The 20,104-nt window shown below is 44.4% G+C and overlaps 1 protein-coding gene across 5 annotated transcripts in view; it reads right to left on the reverse strand.

The window, feature by feature from the left end:
• CAPSL (calcyphosine like) overlaps positions 1-20,104 on the reverse strand; it is a 53,707-nt gene that overhangs the window by 24,159 nt on the left and 9,444 nt on the right. For 2 of the 5 annotated variants that reach the window (XM_074329010.2, XM_074329009.2), the window contains exons 1-4: positions 19,181-19,470; positions 2,815-2,951; positions 499-676; positions 19-228 (exon numbers count right to left, since the gene is read on the reverse strand). In XM_074329010.2, coding sequence (XP_074185111.1) covers positions 19-228; positions 499-676; positions 2,815-2,951; positions 19,181-19,216 — 561 coding nt within the window. In that variant the 5' untranslated portion in view covers positions 19,217-19,470. Of the gene's footprint in view, positions 1-18; positions 229-498; positions 677-2,814; positions 2,952-18,443; positions 18,535-19,180; positions 19,471-20,104 lie in introns of those variants that run through there. The other 3 variants (XM_074329007.2, XM_019737323.3, XM_074329012.2) reach the window with 3 other exon arrangements.

Here is a 20,104-nt window from a genome sequence, read left to right on the forward strand (position 1 = left end):
TTAAGCTCTTTTACTTACTAATCCATCTTTGTCATAGGGTGAATCAAAATTATCCAGAAATTTCCTGAATACTTGTTCCTCAGTCCATTCTCCATTTTGGTACTTTGGATGGTGTTTTACATTGTACACCCCACGAAGGTCTTCAATTGTTATAACGCCATCTCCAGTCTTGTCTAACTTCCTGAAAGCTTGCATAATGACCTCTTTTCTGGCTCTGGACATTGGAGGCTAGATAAATAGAAAACACACACAGGCGTATGCAAGCAAATGAGATATTTTGTGTCATACATGATGAAATATCTTATTCCTCTCAATGATGTTCAATTGTTTTTGTGTCATTAAATGATTGCTCCCAAAAGTCCCTAAAACTGTTTTCCATCTCCTGCCCATCATCTCCATAGTGTACTAACAACTTCTGATAACAAAACCTCAAGATAGCCAACCCAAACCACGTGAAAGCCAAATTCGGCAGACACACTGATTCATGGGGCAACTTACTCTTAATGTGAGAAGAAATTCATTGAAGTCTATTGTTCCATTTCCATCCTTATCAAATCTCCGGAAAAGCTCTTCTGCCTCTTCTTTTTCCATGACCACAGCATAATCATTTAACCCTTTCACAAATTCTTTGAAATCAAGAGTTCGGTTATTATTGTCATCCATGATTCGAAATACTCTGAAGAAAATACACACACAAAAAAAAAAGAAAAGAAAAAGAAAAAAAATCCACACAAAAACAAAGTTAAACATAAAGATTTTAAAAAAGAAAACCATTCTCAAAGTTTTTCAAAGAAAAATACAGAAGTGTTAGATTCTTCTCTGAACCCTCTTCCCCAAACTGGAGAACCTCTTCCCAGCATCTCATAAAAGAAAAGAAACCTTTGGCAGGGTGGGGGGGAAGTACTGTATGATTCCAATTGACACCCCAGTAACAACAAGCACATCTAGAGCTTGGATCTTGGTCTCTAACACAATTCTCCAATAAGTGGACTTCTTGGAGAAATGACTGATTCTGGGATTGGGGCAGAAAATACGTAAGATGAGCTTGAAGTATCTTATACCAGAAAGTAAGAAAGTGCTCTGAAAGAAACAAACAAAACCCTGCAGTAATGGGGGTACACCAATGGGACACAGGAGCCAAGAGCGCCCAAAGCCAAAACGGGAACAATTTGAACAATAAAATAAAGTAGTGTTAGATTATAACCTAAAGTATAAAATAGATACCCATGAGTCCATATTGGTTTAAGTAAATGATTGGATAAGTCAGTGTAGGAGGAGACAAATTTTTCTTGTAGAACAATTCCAAATAAATTACGTCATACTCTGCCCTCAAGTTGGGAAAGGATACTCCCTACTTCCTAAGTTTTAGTGGCTCTGCATAGAGACTTCCTTTCAAAGAGTACAATATGGAAAGGGTGGGGGGAAGCGTAAATTTACATTGGAGAACCCAGACAAACACTCTCTACCAGTGAGCAAGATCAACATCAATAACGATAAATCATGTTGACAGTAGGCATCCTTGAGATGATGTAGAGAAAATGACTCTTTTTACTTTTGTGGTCCAAAAAAAACCATCACCCCAGTATAATCACTAGAAGAAAGGGGAAGGGACCACCACTTGAGTTGAAGAGAGATTTGGGGAAGGGCAAGACCAGTAAAGGGGAGAAGACAACGGGCACCTTCCAGCAAATGGCCAAGGATGGGCCAGTGTCTGTTCACAATACCCTGGTTCCCAGTGAAGGGGCTGGCAGGGGGTGTGGCATAGGCAGCAGGAAGGATTCAACGAAATGGTCCATGAGCGGAAGGGAGGGTGGTGATTCTGAGGGTCTGCACCAAGGATAATGATGTGGATTCAGGATGAAAGAGGTGGAGGCTGGAGTGGTACAACATTGTAGGGAAGTGGGCTTGTCTTCCCATTGGACTGTGACAGCCTGGCCATCAGGGTTCACACGCCCACAGCCTGGGCTTCTGACAGAGCTGGGCTTAATCTGAGAATTTGGCACCGTCGAAAGTGACAATTCCCAATGCTCAGTACCTTGCTGGAAACGAAACCTTCCACCGACTTCAGATGGGAGGTTGGATTTCCCTGCCATGATATTCTCTACTTCTCTAATGGACAACTTCTCCTTTCACGGAGATTCCCGTTTTTGCGACTCTCAGTCTCCTGCTCTAAACCCTCCATGAGCGCTAGAGAAGACTTCATCACCTATGAATACCCTGAGATGTGTACAGTGCCTGGCCAGGGCAGGCATTCGATCAGGGAGGCGTACAATCTCCTTCCCCTTGGGTTTCTCAGTCCTGAGGGCTACTCACACTATCAGAGAGCCAGAGACCAGGACCTGCAGAGCTGGGGAACCCCCTTGGCAGTGAGCTGCATATTACCCAACAGGCAATTTCAGTGCCTCTGAAAATGAACAAGACATGACACCTAGGAGAAAAACTCCAAGTTCTGCAATCGTGTCTAAATCGCTATTCCTTCCTCCTTCTTCCAAGCCCCTATTGTCACAACTTCCGAAAATGTTTCTCTCTTTGTCATGCTAGGTGTCTCCAGCACTGGGGCTAGCTTCTCCCTTCACCTCAAATTCTCCCAGTAGCTGCACTTTCTTGTAGCAGACATGGACCTTGTTGAATCTTGGACTAAGAACCAAATGTTGTCACAAGGTACCTCAGAGAGTAATTCTTCCAAATGTTGCATTTACAATTAAGGAGAGACCCCAGGAGCAAGTGACTTGCTCAAGGTCACATCCGTGTGCCCCTCTAGCTGTGCCAGGTCTTTCTCCTCCATCTCCCTGCCACCCACGGCCCGGGTCCTACCTGCCAAGTCCTTTGATGCCTGCGGAGCCCCTGGCCAGGCACTGCAGTCGAAGCCTTTCAATGGGGTCGGTGGTCGTGGTGAGCTTTTTGTTGGCTTGGATCGCCATCTCTCTGTCATGGCGTGCTGTCCCTGCCATCTGAGAGGGAATCCACAACACATTAGCAGATCTCAGTCCTCTGCCTGAGCAGGGTGACAGCAGCCTCGCCGGGAAGGAAATTTACAGCACACTTTCTCATTTACTTGCTAAGAACAGTCTCAAACTTCCCCGAATTTCCAATTTTCAGCTCTACTGTGTGCCTGGCATATTTATTACTTACTTATCTAGCCCTGAGGACATCTAATATCTCCAGCCTGGACAATAGTTTTAATTATAGAGCCATTCCCCAATATGCTTTCATCTTTCTGAAACTCCTACCACCATAAAAAAAAAGAAACCCCATTTCTCTAAACTCTTTTTGAGCCAACCTTGTATGCTTTATTCTTTTATTTAGAATTCTCCACACTTCCTTTGACTCCACACTGTATACTCTCCTCTTTGGTGCAACCAGTATTTTTTGTTGCTTCTGTCTTCACTGAGATGCTCAGCCCTTGGGCCTTTTGATTCCTACCAGAAACCAGTACGTTTTCCTTGGTTAGCAGGTAAGTGTCCACTTAACACCAAACTAGGTTCTCAGGACAGAAAAAAAAAGGCAAATAGACACTATCTCTCTTGACAAACAGATTTATCTTTTTTTCCATACAGTTTGGCTTGTGTGTGTTTTAAATTTTCAGAAATAGGAGAGAGGGTGGGTGTAATGAAGCACCACCTCCTGGGAGGTCCGTGAGCAACTTACAACCCCCTGCAGCGGGGCCTGAGCTCTGAGAAGCCGCACAGCAGCGGGAACCTGCTGGACTGGGCCTGGTGACCCCGGTTCTAGTCCTGACTCATCAACCCCGCTCCTGGTGGTTTCTTCAATTTTTCCTCCTCTGTTAAATGGAGGGAAAGGATTAGACGATCTTTAAGTTCCATCCCTGCTCCATAAACCACTGACCCTCATGTAAGCCCCCGACCTAGCAGGTGGGGTATTCTGGATATTACTCTTCACTGTGAATTGTGACTGAAAGGAGCAGGAGAGCTTGATAGATGCACAAAGAACAGCATACGCGGCGCTGAGAAATGTTAGAATGGATCTGCCTTTGACTCACGGGCTCCCCCTGCCGGCCAAAAGCCAGCACATCTTCTGAGGGCTACATTGGGATGGGATTCTGATTTGGGCTCTCTAAGACTGTTCCTCTGCAATACAACCGATTAGGTCTCCCTACCAAATTCTCATTTAACCTTAGAGAGGGAATCTCAAAAATAAAACAGACCAGAATAGATAATTCAGGGATGCAGATGCTTAACTGACTCCTTTCCTACAGCACCTCCCAAGAGCCAAGTGATGGGTTTCCTCCCTGTGGCTCCTTTTTTTCTGATTCCCATCAGACGGGTGAAGACGACAGTAATCATTCTCAGTTCTCTTGGACACAAGGCCACAGAGCAGACCTTGCCTATTAGATCCCAGCCGTATTACTCCACATTAGGAAGAAACTGCTCTGCCTAAAGCTAATATGGAGCCTTCCATACTCCCTCCAACACGAGAAGCAGAGGTTCCCTGGGATTCCAGATGGCTGCACACAGCACTTTTAGAGACCTGCCTCTCTCCCACTGTCAGGCATGTACAGAGAGTGTGATCTAAATTCTCATCCTACAAGGACACCTGTGGCCTAGGTCGGTTGCCTTCCTGGCAGCATTAACTTTTCTAAAGCCTCTGTTTGCCTGCTACTATTTTGTCCCATAATCTCAAGCTGACAATTCCCAGACCTTGTCCCCAGCTTCTAGCTCTCACACCACCCCCACAGAATCCCTCAGCCGCAAGGAGAACCCTGTGTTCACCGACACCGACTCACTAACCTAGCCATCTCCTGCTCCCTTACTTGTCTTTGCCTGAGGCACTTCCTGACCCTCACCATATTCTGCTGATGGCACGTCCTTGGCCCCACCCTTCCCTCTCTTCCCACCATGCCCTCCTCATGCTCTATGTCTACCTCACAGCCTGCTCCTTCCCAGACCCTGTTTTTCGTGTGTTTTTTTTTTTTTTGATCCTCTCTCTTGCTCAGTGCTACTGGCCCAATGGTGGTCCCCGGCCACTCACCTCCCTGTCTTCATTTCCACTACTTATTCCTTACCTTTTTCATGCTATTCTACCTACTCTGGTTTTCCACATGATCCATGGCAGCAGGTGGGGAATGGACAGAGACATAAACTAAAACCCCACAGTGAGGAAGGTGAGATCTAGCGCCCAGATCTGAGAGAGAAGGCAAGAAAAGGAACCCTTGTGCGGGCCTCTTTTCACACCTTCAGTATAATATTTAAGCCGCAATTGCTAACATTTATTGTGTTCCCACTATGTGGTAAGCATGTATCCAGTCATAAACCTAGGAGCTGAATTGAAAACAGGGCCTCAAACAAATACACGTACACTCACGTTCACAGCAGCAGTATTCATAATAGGCAAAAGGCAGAAACAATCCAAATGTCCATCCATGGACGAGTGGATGAACAGAGCGTGTTATATACTGGGGGTGCCAAAAACATGTATACAAGTGGACACTTTGTCAACGTTGCTCAAGCAGTATTTCCCCGTAATCAGAAGTGTCTGGATACTGATGGTAACCACTTTGAGCACCTCTTGTGATTGCAGAAGTCAAACGTGACGTGTATTCATCTTTTCTTATCGGTATATATTATTACAATTTTAATAGTTTTTTCCTTTCTTAAAATGTGTGTACATTTTTGGCACCCTCTGTATACATACAGAGGAATATTATTCACCCACGAAAAGAATGATACATGCTACAACATAGATGAATCTCAGAAACATTACGCTAAGTGACAGACTCCAGACACAAAATATCACATATTGCGTAATTCCATTTATATGAAATGTCCAGAACAGGCAAATTCATAGAGACAGAACACAGATTAGTTGTTGTCAAGGCCTACAATGGGGCAATGGGGAGAGACTGCTTAACGGGTGTGGGGTTTCCTTTGGGGGCGATGAAAATGTTTGGAACTTAATAAAGGTGCTGGTTGCACAATGTCATGAATGTCCTATATATTTTTAAATGGCTCATTTTATGTTATGTGAATTTCATCTCAATTAGAAAAGAAAAACCTATGAGCTAGTTATAACTATGATTCTTATTTCACAGATTAAAAAATCAGGGCTCAGAGAAATCAGGCAGGTGGCCCCAGTCCCCCAGTTGGTATAATTCACACAGTTAGGACAACAGGACCCTGACTCATCACGCACTGCCACCTCCTCCTTTGGCCAACTTGGGAACTAAGGCTTGGGTTGGTAACACAGCTTGCCCCAAAGTCCTGGCCAACACCCAACACAGGGCTTCTGACTCCCAAGTACGGCTCTTTCAACTCCACCACCTTTGTGAAGTACCGTGTTTCCCCAAAAATAAGACCTAGCCAGACAATCAGCTTAATGCGTCTTTTGGAGCAAACATTAATATAATATTAATAAAATATTAATATTATATTACATTACATTATATTATATTATACTATATACCTGGTCTTATCGTAAAATAAGACTGGGTCTTATATTAATTTTTGCTCCAAAAGACACATTAGAGCTGATTGTCCGATTAGGTCTTATTTTTGGAGACACACGGCAATACAAAAGGATTTCAAAGCACAATCTGATGGCACCCTCTCCTAGGAGAGCAGGATAGAGTCAGGGAGAACATCCCATCAGTTCTACATTCTGTGGCTGACACTACCCAGTGACAATGCAAGCAGTTACCTCTGCAGTCTAATGTGCTATATTCAGAAACAATTTTACATTCTCTCCTGCCAACCTACTATGACTACTTGAAATGCCCACATTAACTACCTTTTTGAAAAATTAAACTTATTGGGGTAACATTGGTCAATAACATTATGTAATTTTCAGGTGTACCACATGATACTTCAATATCTATATACTTTACTGCATGCTCCCCACCTGAAATCTAGTCTCCTTCCATCACCATATACTTGGCCCCCTTTACCCACTTCTCCATCCATCACCCTCTTTCCCCTCTGTAACCACCATTCTGTTGTCTGTATCCATAAGGTTTTTTTTTGTTTTGGTAGTTTGTTATCTTTTTGTTTTATATTCCACATATGAGTGAAATCATAAGATTTTTGTCCTTTGTATGTTTAGTGACCCAGTTCATCAACAAAGAGCTAATATTTATTGCATGCTACTTTCAAGGCGCCAGTGCTGGAATGGAGAGATTGGTCTGAGAAGCAAGCCTTTGATTAGGAATCTTAAATGTGAGTACTTAAGTCCCATAGTTAAGCATTATAGGAAACATAAAGTTTACTAAAAACTGGGGGCTTTTAAAGAAGGCATGATCGGGTAGGGGTGTTGGTGAAGAAGGGCGACACTCAGACCATCTGAAGTTTCCCTGCAGGCACCAGGCACCGGGGCAACAGTCTGCCGCCAAACATGTGTCACTGAGATCACAGGACTGCACAAAGCGTCCCTGACTCCAGAAAACCCTCTCTGAGTACCAAGCAGTCTGCGCGGTGACAACAGCCCAACCAGCCAGGCCGGGAATGGGCTGCCCTCCAGATGCACTTGGCCGCAGCGTCACCTGGTGTTAACACAGCGTCTGCGCATTTCTCTGGCCTGGTGTTCGTTGAGTCCATTCCTTCCACAAATGTCTAAAAGGGGCAACAAGAAAGTACCGGGCATTGTGGTAGGAGGTGTGGAAAGAGGCAAAGAGACATCCAGTGCAAGGAGCCTAGGGAGTTGGGGGAGCAACCCAACTACTGAGCTGCAAAAATATCGGAAAAGGGAGGCTACCCCAGCCTCAGAGTGGGGCTTTCTGAAGACGTGTCAGAGGTAATGTCTAAGCTTTAATCCTAAAGGAAGGCGGTAGTTATTCAGGCTAAGGTCGTGGGGATGGAAGAAGGAAGGACAATGCACACGCACTTCCCAAGTGCCTTGTAAGGTCAAAATGAATGAGAAGACAGTACAATGAGAGAAATGCAAGTATTTAGGATGATTGGAGAATTAGGGATGAGTGTGCCAGTGAGATAAAGAGTTGTGGAGACGGGGAGGGAATGTGGAAAGGGGAACTTTGGAGAGAGGTGAAACTAGGCAGGTACGCGGGCACCAAAGCACAAACAGCCTGGGACACGGTGATCGGGAGTTTGGATTCTGTACTGAGAACAACAGGAGACCCCAAAGGGTTCAAATGAGGGAGCGACCGTCTGCATTGTAAAAAGAGCACTCTGGGTGCAGTGTGGAGAATGGGCAGGAAAGTGGGACAGTCTGACTCGTCAGAGATGAGAGGCCATGATGGTGACAGTCAGGTGAGAGGTCTTGTTGCCTGGAAGGAGGCCTGGCAGTGTGGACACAGAAGATAAAGCGACCGGACATGGAGAGAACTGAGTGGCGCCTGAGGGACAGGGAGGACTCGGGGCTGACACCCTGAACTCGTGCTGCTCGCGTCCCCGACCCCCAGTGCCTGGTGGGAAGGGATATTCACAAAGCAAAGAAATAAAGAGATCTGGAAATTTGGGGTCATAGGCTGAGTGGAGGTGCCAGCATCCTGCCGAGCCAAAGGAGACTTTGTGGCCAAGGTCAGCAGGTCTCACACTGGACACAGTTCTGGCTCCTTCATCCCATCGTCCCGGTGCTCAGGTGCCTGCCACTGCCAAAGCCTGGATTTCAAGAATCATTGTGGGACGGGATATGGAAAGCTGACAATTCTTGGAAGTTTGTCTCTTCATGATTCTCAATGGGCTTCATGGGAGTTCTCTTACTGAGTTCAGGGACACATTAAGCTGAATCTTTGGGGAAGCCTCAGGCTACACTTTATTGGATTGTCTTTGGTGCCTCCTAGTGGCGATACGCTGAGATACATATTGCCATTTCTCAAAATCTCAATCTCTCTCTCCCCCCCCCCCCCCCCCCCCAATGCTGGGTTGATTCTACAGCCAACAAGCTGCAACACAGAGGTGGATCTCAAAGCCAAAGAGGGCACCCCACAGACATCCATAAAGAGAAAGCACCAAGGGCTTCTACATCCTCCGATGCAAAATTCAAAGAAACTGCCCTCTCCACCCTCTAAAGAACCCTCCCCATTTTGGTTTCTCTGACACTACACTCCCCGTTTCCCTCTTTCAGGAAAAGGACAGTTGCATGAGGAAGCTGAGGCAGGTGTAGTGAACTCGGGTGAACTTTAGAGGAGAGTTAGCCTGTGTAAAAGCACAGGGGGAAGGACACAATTAGGTGACAGGAAGGCACTGCAAACATGGGGACAAAGGTAGATGGGCGAGTACCGCCCACCCCTGACCTCCGCTCCATGCTGAGCAGGGAGAGCAGGCTCTCGCATGGCAGGGCAGGGAAGTGCCTGAACAGTCCTTTGCATCCCACTGCTGGGGGTGTTGGGGCTAGACAAGGCACAGCGTGACTGTGAAGAAACTGTCCTATGAGGAGATGACATAAGCCCAGCCAGTGCAAACAGCAGCTACCTGCAGAGCATTCCAAGCTTTCCAAAGGCCTCTACCACCTCTTGAAGCCATCAAGCCCATTCTGGGCCATGTAATGATTTTCACCTTAGGAACGTTTTTTAGGTATTTCTGGAATTTAAAAACCTGTGCCATTACATTAGCTGTTTCAATAGCAAGGGACCTGGAGTTGCTATAATAGCTCCATGTGGTTTTTAAAAACATTCTGCTTTTTGGAGAGAAGAGAAAAGTAAGGCAATATAAAGAGCACGTAGCGAATGATTAAACTCATAGGGCTTCATACTCATTCCTGGGATGTGGGAAATGTATTTGCCTTATATTGAGTTCACATCCAAGTCAAAACTATTCTTATCTCTGCTACCTTAGACTTGACTGTGAGCATAGAGACAAGTTCCCACAGGGATGGCAGACATGAGGCATTTTTCTCTCTGTACTTGGGAACTGGATGTAAGGCTGACATTTTGATTTCTATTCAGTGGATCTTTTAATACTTTAAATGTAATCCAGGGATGGGGAGAGACATACAACAGACGGTGTTTGAAGGTGACAGTTGCCATCTCTACTGACTTCAGTCCATTCAATTAACTAGCTATTACTATGTGGTACATAGCAAAAACCTGGAGTCTCTTAAGAAGTTTCCCCTCAGAAAGTGCCCCTCTAGAGTAAATATTAGATTCTAGTGCTCAGAGTAGCTTAGCAGGTGGCTAGGACGTCCCTCCTTTGAGTCTGAAATGAAAGACTCAGACCATTTGAAGAGAAACGTGGTTTCTGCCACAGAACGCTGGGGAAAAGGTGTCATGACAAGTGTGTCTCAGTGTTGTTGACATCTGTGAGCGTTCCTTCATCAAACCCATCTGAGCTCAATTCAACTAAACAGACCCTTAGCACCTCTAGCTACACGAGGGACTGGGCTCATTTTTCAGGTGGCTCCAAATGGGTATGATTTTGCCTCCAGGGGACATTTGACGTTTGGAGACATTGTTGGTTGTCACAACAGGGGTGAGGGGTGCTACTGGCATCTAGTGAGTAGAGGCCAGAGATACTGCTAAACATGTTAGCAGAACCCTTGAGAAAAAAAAAAAAAAAAATTCCCCAGTCCAAAATGGCAGGAGTACTGAGATGGAGAAGCCCAGTTGCAGAGAAAGACCTGGGACACCCAGGGATGCTGAGACCATCAGAGGTGCTGCTGAAAAATAAAGAAGCCCATGGTTACTCCACCCAAAACACAGCCAATTAGCATCTCGGTGTGAATGCTGAGGATGGGCATTCTAACATTGCCAGATGGTTTTAACATACGCCTAAGTTTACGAATCTAAGCTAGAAGAGACACCAAGCCACCTTCGTGTAGCAGGAGTAAGATCTTGTGGGGAAAGGCTAGAGGAAAGGCTGCAACACAACATAGGGTAAGACAGAGGCATGAAGAGAAGTGATAGTAATAACCATTATGAGCACATCAGGGGCCAAGCCCGCGGCTCAGTGCTTTCCACGCATCACCACATCACCTCATGCAGTGGAGTCTATCGAATATTGCCGCCCTATTACAGAAAGTCAGCAGGGACTCCGAAAACTTGGGTCACTTACCTGAGAATGTCCCATGAGGCAGTGACTGGCATCTAGTTTTGTCTAAGTCACTGCAGTCAACAGCTATATCACGTGCTGATAAGCTACTTTGGGAATTCCTAACAGGTCCACGAAATGAGATGAAGGAAAGGAAAAGCTTCAAGGAAGAGGTTGCCCTGGAGTGCCAGAAGGATTTCCCTGCAGAGGAAGCCAGGACACCACAGATCCTCGATATGACCCTTCTCTCACCTCGGGGTCCTTGCTCAAGTTTCCAAAACTTTAAGGCTCAGTGTAAACTCCTTCTGGTTGAGATGAACACTTTCACTTAGTCTCTTCCTCTTGGAGCAGCGGTTTTCTGTTTGTTTTAATAAAGTAATGTGCCAGGTATTTGGGGTTTTGTTTGTTTGTTTGTTTGAAACCTAAACTCAAAGTTACTGTGTTATCTTCCATAACATTTACTCTTTTCCCAAAAAATATTTTTAAAATTATTTCTGCAATGGGTAAATATATGAAATGTCTGGTTTTTGTTTGGATGGCCAACTTCCGCACTAAATGTAAAGTATGACAGTATTTAATCTATACTTTCCACATAAATATACTGTGGAACAGTATATGCCATCAAAGTGTGGCTTACCAAATTTTCTCTGCACCAAAATACATTTTCTCAAGATATTTAAAATTCGTGTTTCAGCCATTGTCAGCACGCAGGTCTCTCCAGAGCCCATCTCTGCTAAGTTATCGTCTTTTATTCTTTCTACCGATATTTGCAATCCATATTTTAATGTTTATGATATGGCCCAATTTAAGAATGTTTCATAAATATCATTGCTTTTAGGTGTTCACTTCATACAGCTTCCTGAAATTTCATGTTAGTCATTCACCCAGGGTTGGGATTAGAGCTAGGTAGGTAGGGGCCCAAGGCATAATGTTTAAGGCCCTCAGTCTCAGCATTGTGCAAATGTCAACCTTGCACTGGCCCAAACCTGAGAGTGAGTCTACCTGAAATAATTTGTCCCAGGTCCCTACCTTGCCTCACCCTAGTCCTGGTACTGAATTCAACATAGGTTTATTGAATACTTATTATATGCCACACAATAGCAATGAATGAGAGAGCCAAGGTCCCTTTCAGAAGTTTATATTCATCAGGGTAGTTTTAACTTTGTGAAGTTTGAATTACAGCTGATTTTCCAAACATTGCCAACAGGCTGACTCAAAGGTCACTCCTTTCTCTGCTACATTCCACTTTCAGTTGGGTGGCCACATTAGATGAGTACTAGCCAAAGAGACTCAACTGAAAGTGCTAAGGGCTCTGGGAGAGCTCTCCCATCTCTTTGCCTCCTCCTGCCTTGCACAAAAATGCAATGTCTGGAGCTGTGGCAGGCTGTCTGCAATCATGAGGGAAGGGCAAAAGGAAATCACAGAGACACCTACTTACAGCCCTAATATCACTGAGCTACCGAGTCTATGTAACCAACTGCCTTACTCCACACTCCTGTCATATGAGAAACATAAGCCCCTGATTGCTTAATTCATTGTTGATCAGGGCCTCTGTTACTTGCAACCAAAAGTATTCCTAACTGACACCATTGGCAAAAGCTTATTCCTGCCGTGTTTAACTTGCCCATAGGTAATGACTTTTCCTCGGGTGAAATAACTAGCAATCCACTGTGAGGAGAGGTGCAGCTCCCCCTGAGAACTGGGAGGAGAGGTAAAATAACTCCATTATAACCTCTTTTCTTGGTAGAATTTTACCAGCATTTAGGAGCCTCTGCAGCATTTTTGGCAAAAGAGAGTGAGAAGAACTGCTTACCATGATATTCAAGGACCCATGTACCTAACACAATGTACTACAAGCCCCAGGTTACTAAAACACAGAGGCCGCAGGGTTACGGGATCCTTGGCAGAGTGAGCCTCCCCTGGGACTCTTGGGGCGCAGGAGCTGTATCAACAGCATTCTCCTTGCCGTCTCCTTCTCCATCTTGCTCTTCCCCTCTGCTCTGCCCTGAGTCTCTGGGGTTTTTAACCAGACAGTTACTTGCAATCCCTTCTGAGTCAGGCAGCCTGCCAGATGGAAGGCCTTAAAGAAGCAGAGTAAGAAAATATCTAAACTACACAAAGGTAAGCAAAGCTTTGGGTGAATTTTTTTTTTAAAAAAAAGGAAAACAAAACTTGTCTTCCAAACTCTTGGATTGCGGTGACTATGCTCTTAGAACCAACCAACAAAGTACTTTTCAAATATCCCATTTTTTCAGGTGACATGAGGCCTTGGCCTCTGATTTCAAACCCACTATAAGGACAAACCCCAACTGTACATTTTCCTCCACTGAGTAAAGCCACAGCTCTGACCACCATTTGCCCTTTTGCAACATTAGTCACCAAAATCACTAACAAGGTTGGATAATTAAGTTCATGAACTTGTTGCAGCGATGTTGCTAACCTTTTTTTGGTATCAGAGGGATTATTCATTATGAATTTGTACCAACTGGACAAACAATTAATCAAGTTTACTACTTGGAAGTGCAATTCCAATAGCGGAAATGGAAGATGACCAGGTCCTGCACTTAGGAGGCTTCCATGGCAGTGGAGGTGAGAGAAGGAGCAGAGATGCAGGAGGTATCCATACGGTGAAATTCCACAGGACTTGGCCGCTGATTTGATGCAGGGGGTGAAAAGGAGACTAAAGCAGCAGTTGGAACCCAAAGGGTGTTCCACAAAGTAAGCTTCCCCAGCCTTTGCTCCTAGGCACCCCATCACCACCGCAAGTTACTGAGAGAGACATGGCCCCCTTGAGGCCAAGAGCACAGCCCCTTCCATGCAGAGACACCCAGCCTTTCTTCAATCCTTTTGTCCATTATAAATCTGCTAATTCTCATTGGCCTCTGAACAATTGACAATCTTCACTGTTGAGCTCAGTATTCTGTCTGCCCAGACCCCTCTCCTGATCCATTCCCCATCCATATTTGTGCTACAAGAAGTCCACCTCTGTGAACTGCCTTAACCAGGTTTCTCTGTTCCCTGGCTTCCAGCTGGATTGATTCCCTGGGAGGCACCAGCAGGAGATCTGAGGGCAGGAGGAGAGAGAAGTTGGAGTATTTAGATCCGGGCTTCCTCCGCCAGCCACAGTTGTCAGTGACTGCAGTCTTACGCCAAACGCAGCGCTCTCTGGAGCAACACTCAGGCTGAGATCGGTAAGGGCTCCTCTTCTTGACCCTTCAGGTCTAAGGATGATTTCCCCCCCTCACTGTGGCAGCCTGGGGGTGTTTCCTCATCCCTTATCTATATTCCTCAGCCCTAGCCATAGCTTTGCAAGCTGTCCTTCATTTCATCCTTTTCTGTCACTACTTTTGAATGTGCCATCCATTTCCTGCCAAGAGGCTGACTGGTACAATGTCTTTATCCTACCTGGTACCCGAAGTTGCATGAGGAACTCTCCTTCTGCAGTCTTCTCCGATAAAGGTGACTCTTACCCCAAATTCTAAGTACTAAGGTAGTTCACAGTCTCTGCAATACACCTGCCACCTCCACATCGTGCCCCATCCTCACATCCTTCTTTGAAGCACAGCCCAGCTGGGCATCCTCCCTGTGTTCCTCTTTGGCTCTGTCCTGTCCTAAATTGCTAAGACTCTGGGTCCTGCCTCAGAGACCTCCTCTGCATCCCAAGTGTCCTCATCAATCCGGGCACCCTCAGGGCTCATCTAGACAATCCGTCCAACATGTAGCCATGAAGGTTCTAAAGCACCTTGACTTCTACCAACTTCACCTGCTCACTCTATTCACATGCTTTTTCAAGACCATCTCTTACATTTTGTCACCAGCAAAGCTGCTCTCCTCCGAAAGTTCAAAATTCAGCATCCATTTTCTTCCCACCTTTCACTTTCATTCTTGCAACCACAGATGCTTGTGACCTTACAAAACCTCTAGACTCATGGTCCTGCATTTTCTCCACAGCCGTTACTTGTCCCATTCTCCTTTATGGATCCACTTCCTTTCCTCTCCACTCTAGACACTTTAGTGCATCATTCTGACCACTCCTTACCAGCACCTTCTTTCTCAGCCCTCATTCGTCAATCTTCCACACTCCCTTATGCCTAACTTGGCTCAATTTGTTTGTGAGTCCTCTCCTTAAAGGCAGGCTATCCAGAGCAACGGAACAAGCCCACAAGCCGGGTAGACAGGTGCTACTGACATTTATTCTTTAACCACAGCTGAGCCTTCAGAAACATGCAACGATGCTTCTATATGACATTGGTTAAGTTCTTCTTTCAATCTTTTCTGAGGCCAATTCACACCTTTGCCGCTCTCCTGCACAGCTTGTCTTGAAACTCACAGTAAAAACGGAGCTACCGGTAGGAACTCACGCACACCACCTTCCTCCAAGACTACAGAGGTATTTATCTCGAGACCATCCTGACTTTGTCTTCCCTCCCCAAGAGGGAGTGCTGAATTTCCTCCCATTTAAGAATAATCTCTCCACCTACAACATATGTTCCTATTTGTCCCAGACCCTCAGTTGTCTGTTATGCTATTTTCCTCCTCTCCACCAGCATCCCCCTTTAGCTCATGAATCTGCAATGGTCCCTTAGTCGTCAACTGCTTCTAGCTATGAACCTTCAAAGCCAAACTACTTGAAAGAGTCTCCAGTTTCTCCACTCGCTCATGCCCCATTCATACTTCAATCCACCGCAATTTGGTCTGCACTCTGATGCTCCAATGAACACACTATCAAGGAGTCATTGCCAACCTGATTGCCAAATTCAACAGGCACTCTTAGTCCCTATTTCACTTCACCCAACAGTTGCTCTATTGATCATTCTTCCTTCTTGAAATTCTTTTCTCTCAATGTCTATGAATCAAATTTCCTCTGTCTCCCTTCCTCTGAGGTCTGGTCTATTTGGTCTCTCCCATGTTTTCTGTCTGCTTTTTTTAAAGCTACTGTCCCCCAGGCTTCAGTTATTTATCTTCTGCTCACTCTCATCCCATCCCATAGCAATCTCAGCCATATCCACTGACGCAATGAAGATTCTCAAATCTTTATTCCAACTCATGCACTTTCTCGAGCTTTGGAGCCAGATTTCAGATGTCCCACAAAATGTGTGCACTTCAATAACCTATAGACACTTCAAGTTTAATGTTGCACAACTAAATGTATTATCTTTTTCTCTTTATTCCTTGCCTCAGGATATGGCAACACCGTTTTCCCAGGCCATTAACTGAACATTATCCTAGACGCCTTCTCACCCTCTGCATCGAATCAGCGGCCAAGTCCTGTGGAATTTCACCGTATGGATACCTCCTGCATCTCTGCTCCTTCTCTCACCTCCACTGCCATGGAAGCCATCTAAGTGCAGGACCTGGTCATCTTCCATTTCCGCTATTGGAACTGCCTCTTATCTGGTTCCCTGCCTCCGGTCTTGCCTCCTCCAATCTGTCCTCCAGATGACTGTCAGAGCAATCTTTATAAAATGGAAATCTGAACGTCCTACTCTCGTCTAAAACCCTTTGATGGCTCCTCACTGTGTACAGGTAAAGAGCAAACATCTTAGCATTTGATGCATACATTGGCCCTGCCTGTCTCTCTAGCCTTGTTTCTAGGATTCCTCCACCCTTCAATATCTATTTTGCATCTACGCCTAGTCACAAACCCCAAAGACACCATGATGTCCTCTATCTCTGTGCCTTTGTACACACTGCCTCATTTCCAGGGACACCCTCCCTCCCTTATTGGTCTAGAGACGTCCTTCTCTTCCTGGTAGAATCACTATGGTAAAGCCTCACGGAACCACTCTCAGCAGAGTGAAAGCACTTACGTGTTCCTTTGTAGCGTCTGTGCCAAGACCACATAGCACCCACACTGCACTGTGACATACCTCTTTGCTCGGTCCTACTAGACTATAATAAGGTCCTTAAAGAAAAGGGCTGTATCCTTGGTGTCCCCTGTCATCATATATATCATCAGCACTTACCGTGCTGCTACAAGATGCTATTGGAATTGATAACAGCTATTGTTATTGAGTAATTTTTATTTGCATATAAATACAAATGAATGCCCACAATTTAAATCTCAGTATTTAAAATGCACAATTACAAAATAAAGAGATTACTATAGCTGTAAGATTTTGAGGGGAAAATGAGAGCTCTAAAAATTGGGAAGAATTTCATCGACTGAGTAGGATTTAACTACATCCCAGACTGAAGGCAAGGCGGGCAGACACGTGGATACACGGTATTGCCATTTACTGCAGTCCTTCTTCACTTCATGATCAAGCAAATCAACTCTCTGATATAAATTTTAGTAAGCTGTATCAGTCCACTTTAATAAGAATTCTGGTTCAAGGTGGTCAGTTCAGCAGGGTATGGCAGAAATAGCACAACTTTGAATGTCAGACAAACCAAGATCTGAATCAAAGCTCAATCTTTTGTTTTATGACTCGCATATAATTTTTTTAATTTGTATGTCTTTATTTTTACATTTTAGTATATTTTATTTCCCCAAATATATCCAAACTATTCTCATTTTAACATGCAATCAACATTTGAAAAATTGAGATATTTAACTTTTTTCATACTAAGTATTTGAAATCCAGTATGCATTTTCCACTTACAGCACATTTCAATTTGGACAAGCCACATTTTAAGTGATCAGTAGACACGCGTATCTAGTAACTACAGCATTTATTGACCAGCGCAAATCTAAACAGTAAGTCCCAAGAGGGCAGGGACCTTGTCTATTCTTTTAAGAATTTTATTAAAATATAGCTAACATACAATATTGCATTAATTTCAGGTGTACATCACAGTTATTCAACAATTAGACCTAAAGAAGTGATACCATGATAAGTCCAGCAACCAGCTGACACTGTACCACGCTATCACAATATTATTCATTATATTCCCTACGCTGTACATTACTTACTTGTTTTATACCTGGACATTTGAAACTTTTATTCCTCTTCACCTTCCCCCCATTTTTAAACTTTTCAGTTACAGTTGACAATCGATATTATTTTATATTAATTTCAGATATACAGCATAGTGGTTAGACATTCATATAATTTAAGAAGTGTGACTTGCAGATACTGAACCCTCCTGAAGCTCAGTTTTATCAATGGTCACACAGTCTAGTTACAGCAGTTTACCCAAACACTTCACACTCAGGTACCCAGTACCTAGCAACTAACTGCTCAATGATGTTTATTTCCTTCCCCTTTACTGAATGAAATTGTTATACATTTGTATCTGAGCACCTCTTCACAAAGGTGACAAAACACAAAGCCTCTCCCAACACAAAGCTTTCCTGCTTAGACTGACAGCCAAGAACTCACACCAACATTTAGGGCTTCTTTTTGAAAGTAATCATTCTCTCTCTCTCTCTCTCTCTCTCTCTCTCTCTCTCTCTCTCTCTCTCTCTCTCTCCATCTCTCTCTCTCTCTCTCTCTCCATCTCCATCTCTCCTAAAATGAAACAAAAGTAATTATCTCAACTTAATACATAAAGAAATTGATTTACCTTAAATTCTAACCTGTTGCCACCAGTTGCTTGGAACTGAAACTATGGACGCTTTCTCCTGCACTGGGGAGACTGTTCCCCTCCCCTGCCCCTTCGCCTCCTCCCTCTTCCCTTTCCTCCTCACACCTCTTAGTCTGCCCTCTGGTGCCAATTGGATGGCTTGGAATCACTGTGGCATACTCACAGCCTGATTGGCTCAGCTCATTGTCAGTCCATATCCTGGCCCTGCCTTTTCTCAAGTTTACAGTTCTGTTGCCTAGGAAATCCAGTGCCAGTGAAAACCCAAGCTGTTTGCCTTAAGGGAGAAGCCAGCAGGAAGTTTTGCTGGCAACAGTTTGGTTTCTAGAAAGGCATCAAAACTTGCCTCTCACGTTGTGTAAGATTATGTTCAGCAAATTCTCTTACTTCTTTAGGCAACGTCTTCCTGCCCTTCTGCCTACGCCAGGCAGCTTACTGCTAGGGTGCTATTATCAGGTGACACTTAAAAGCACAACACCTGGGAGCAGGCAGGCATACATAATGCAAGGTGATTCAAAGTCCTCTGTATCTACACACTGATAGGAGGCCATTTCCCACCATTTCCATCATTAGTTTCTTTTCTCTTCTCCTCGTTTCACTCCTCAACTCTTTCTACCCTTGTCCCTTAACAATACGTTTGCCAGATAAGAGGCCCTGTTCCGAACAACATACCTAAACCATGTTCTCTTTCACGGTTGTACCTACTACATCCCCCTTACCTCCTTCACTGCCGCCCCTTCGTGCACTTCCGTCATGAAGCGGGGCAATGAACCAAGGATTAGAACTACGAAGACCTAAGTTCCGCTTTCTGTTCTGCATTTTACATTATATGTAGTCAGGCAAGTGTGGTCATTGGTTTCTATAATCTCTAGAGTGCACATTGTATCTGCCTTGTTAACTTCTCAGACTTGCCCTGGAGGTCAAGGAGGTGGTATTGTCTGTGGATTTTAATGACAATTTGCCTTGATTGAGGAGATTTCCAGCAAGGTGCGATTTGAGGGGCCAAAAAAGTCTATGTATTAAAAAATATGTCCTTTGTCTCCCTTTTGGGGTTAGATGCTATTCCCAGAAAGCCCCACCCTATGGTGTGTGACACCTACCAAGCAGTAATAGGTACTGACCAAAAACACCCCTCCTTCTGCAGCCAACCTCGTGGTATTAAACGGCTCATTTCACTCTCGCTGAGTGAAATTACTAAGTTAAATTAGTAAGCTATTAAGGAGCAACCACTTAGACAAGATGCGTCACCAATGACAGGTAAACCTGCCTTTGAATCAATCAGGAAGCCAATGGGAACCCACTGAGAGCTCTTAGAGGACTAAGAGAGGGTCTGGTTCATTTTTGCATCTTCCAACGTGCCCAGCACAGTACTTGGTACAAACACGAAATCAGCCAATGTTGGTTGAAGCAAATTAGTGAGCTGGGTAAACTGTATTCATATTAAGGACACTTAAGACTACAAAATGTGCTTTTCAAAAATAGGTAGTTCCTTGTACTAAATAGATTTGTATTAGACCACAAGCATTTCATTTATTTCCTTTTACATGGATGACAGTAAATAAATAACTTAACCATCTTGCAATAACCTGCGGTTAGGATGTGATAAATGTAACAATAGAAGATTGACATGGGAAAAAGAATCA

Source organism: Rhinolophus sinicus, chromosome 3, assembly GCF_057876585.1.
Source record: "Rhinolophus sinicus isolate RSI-liver-muscle chromosome 3, RSI-T2T, whole genome shotgun sequence".
Taxonomy (NCBI): Eukaryota; Metazoa; Chordata; class Mammalia; order Chiroptera; family Rhinolophidae; genus Rhinolophus; species Rhinolophus sinicus.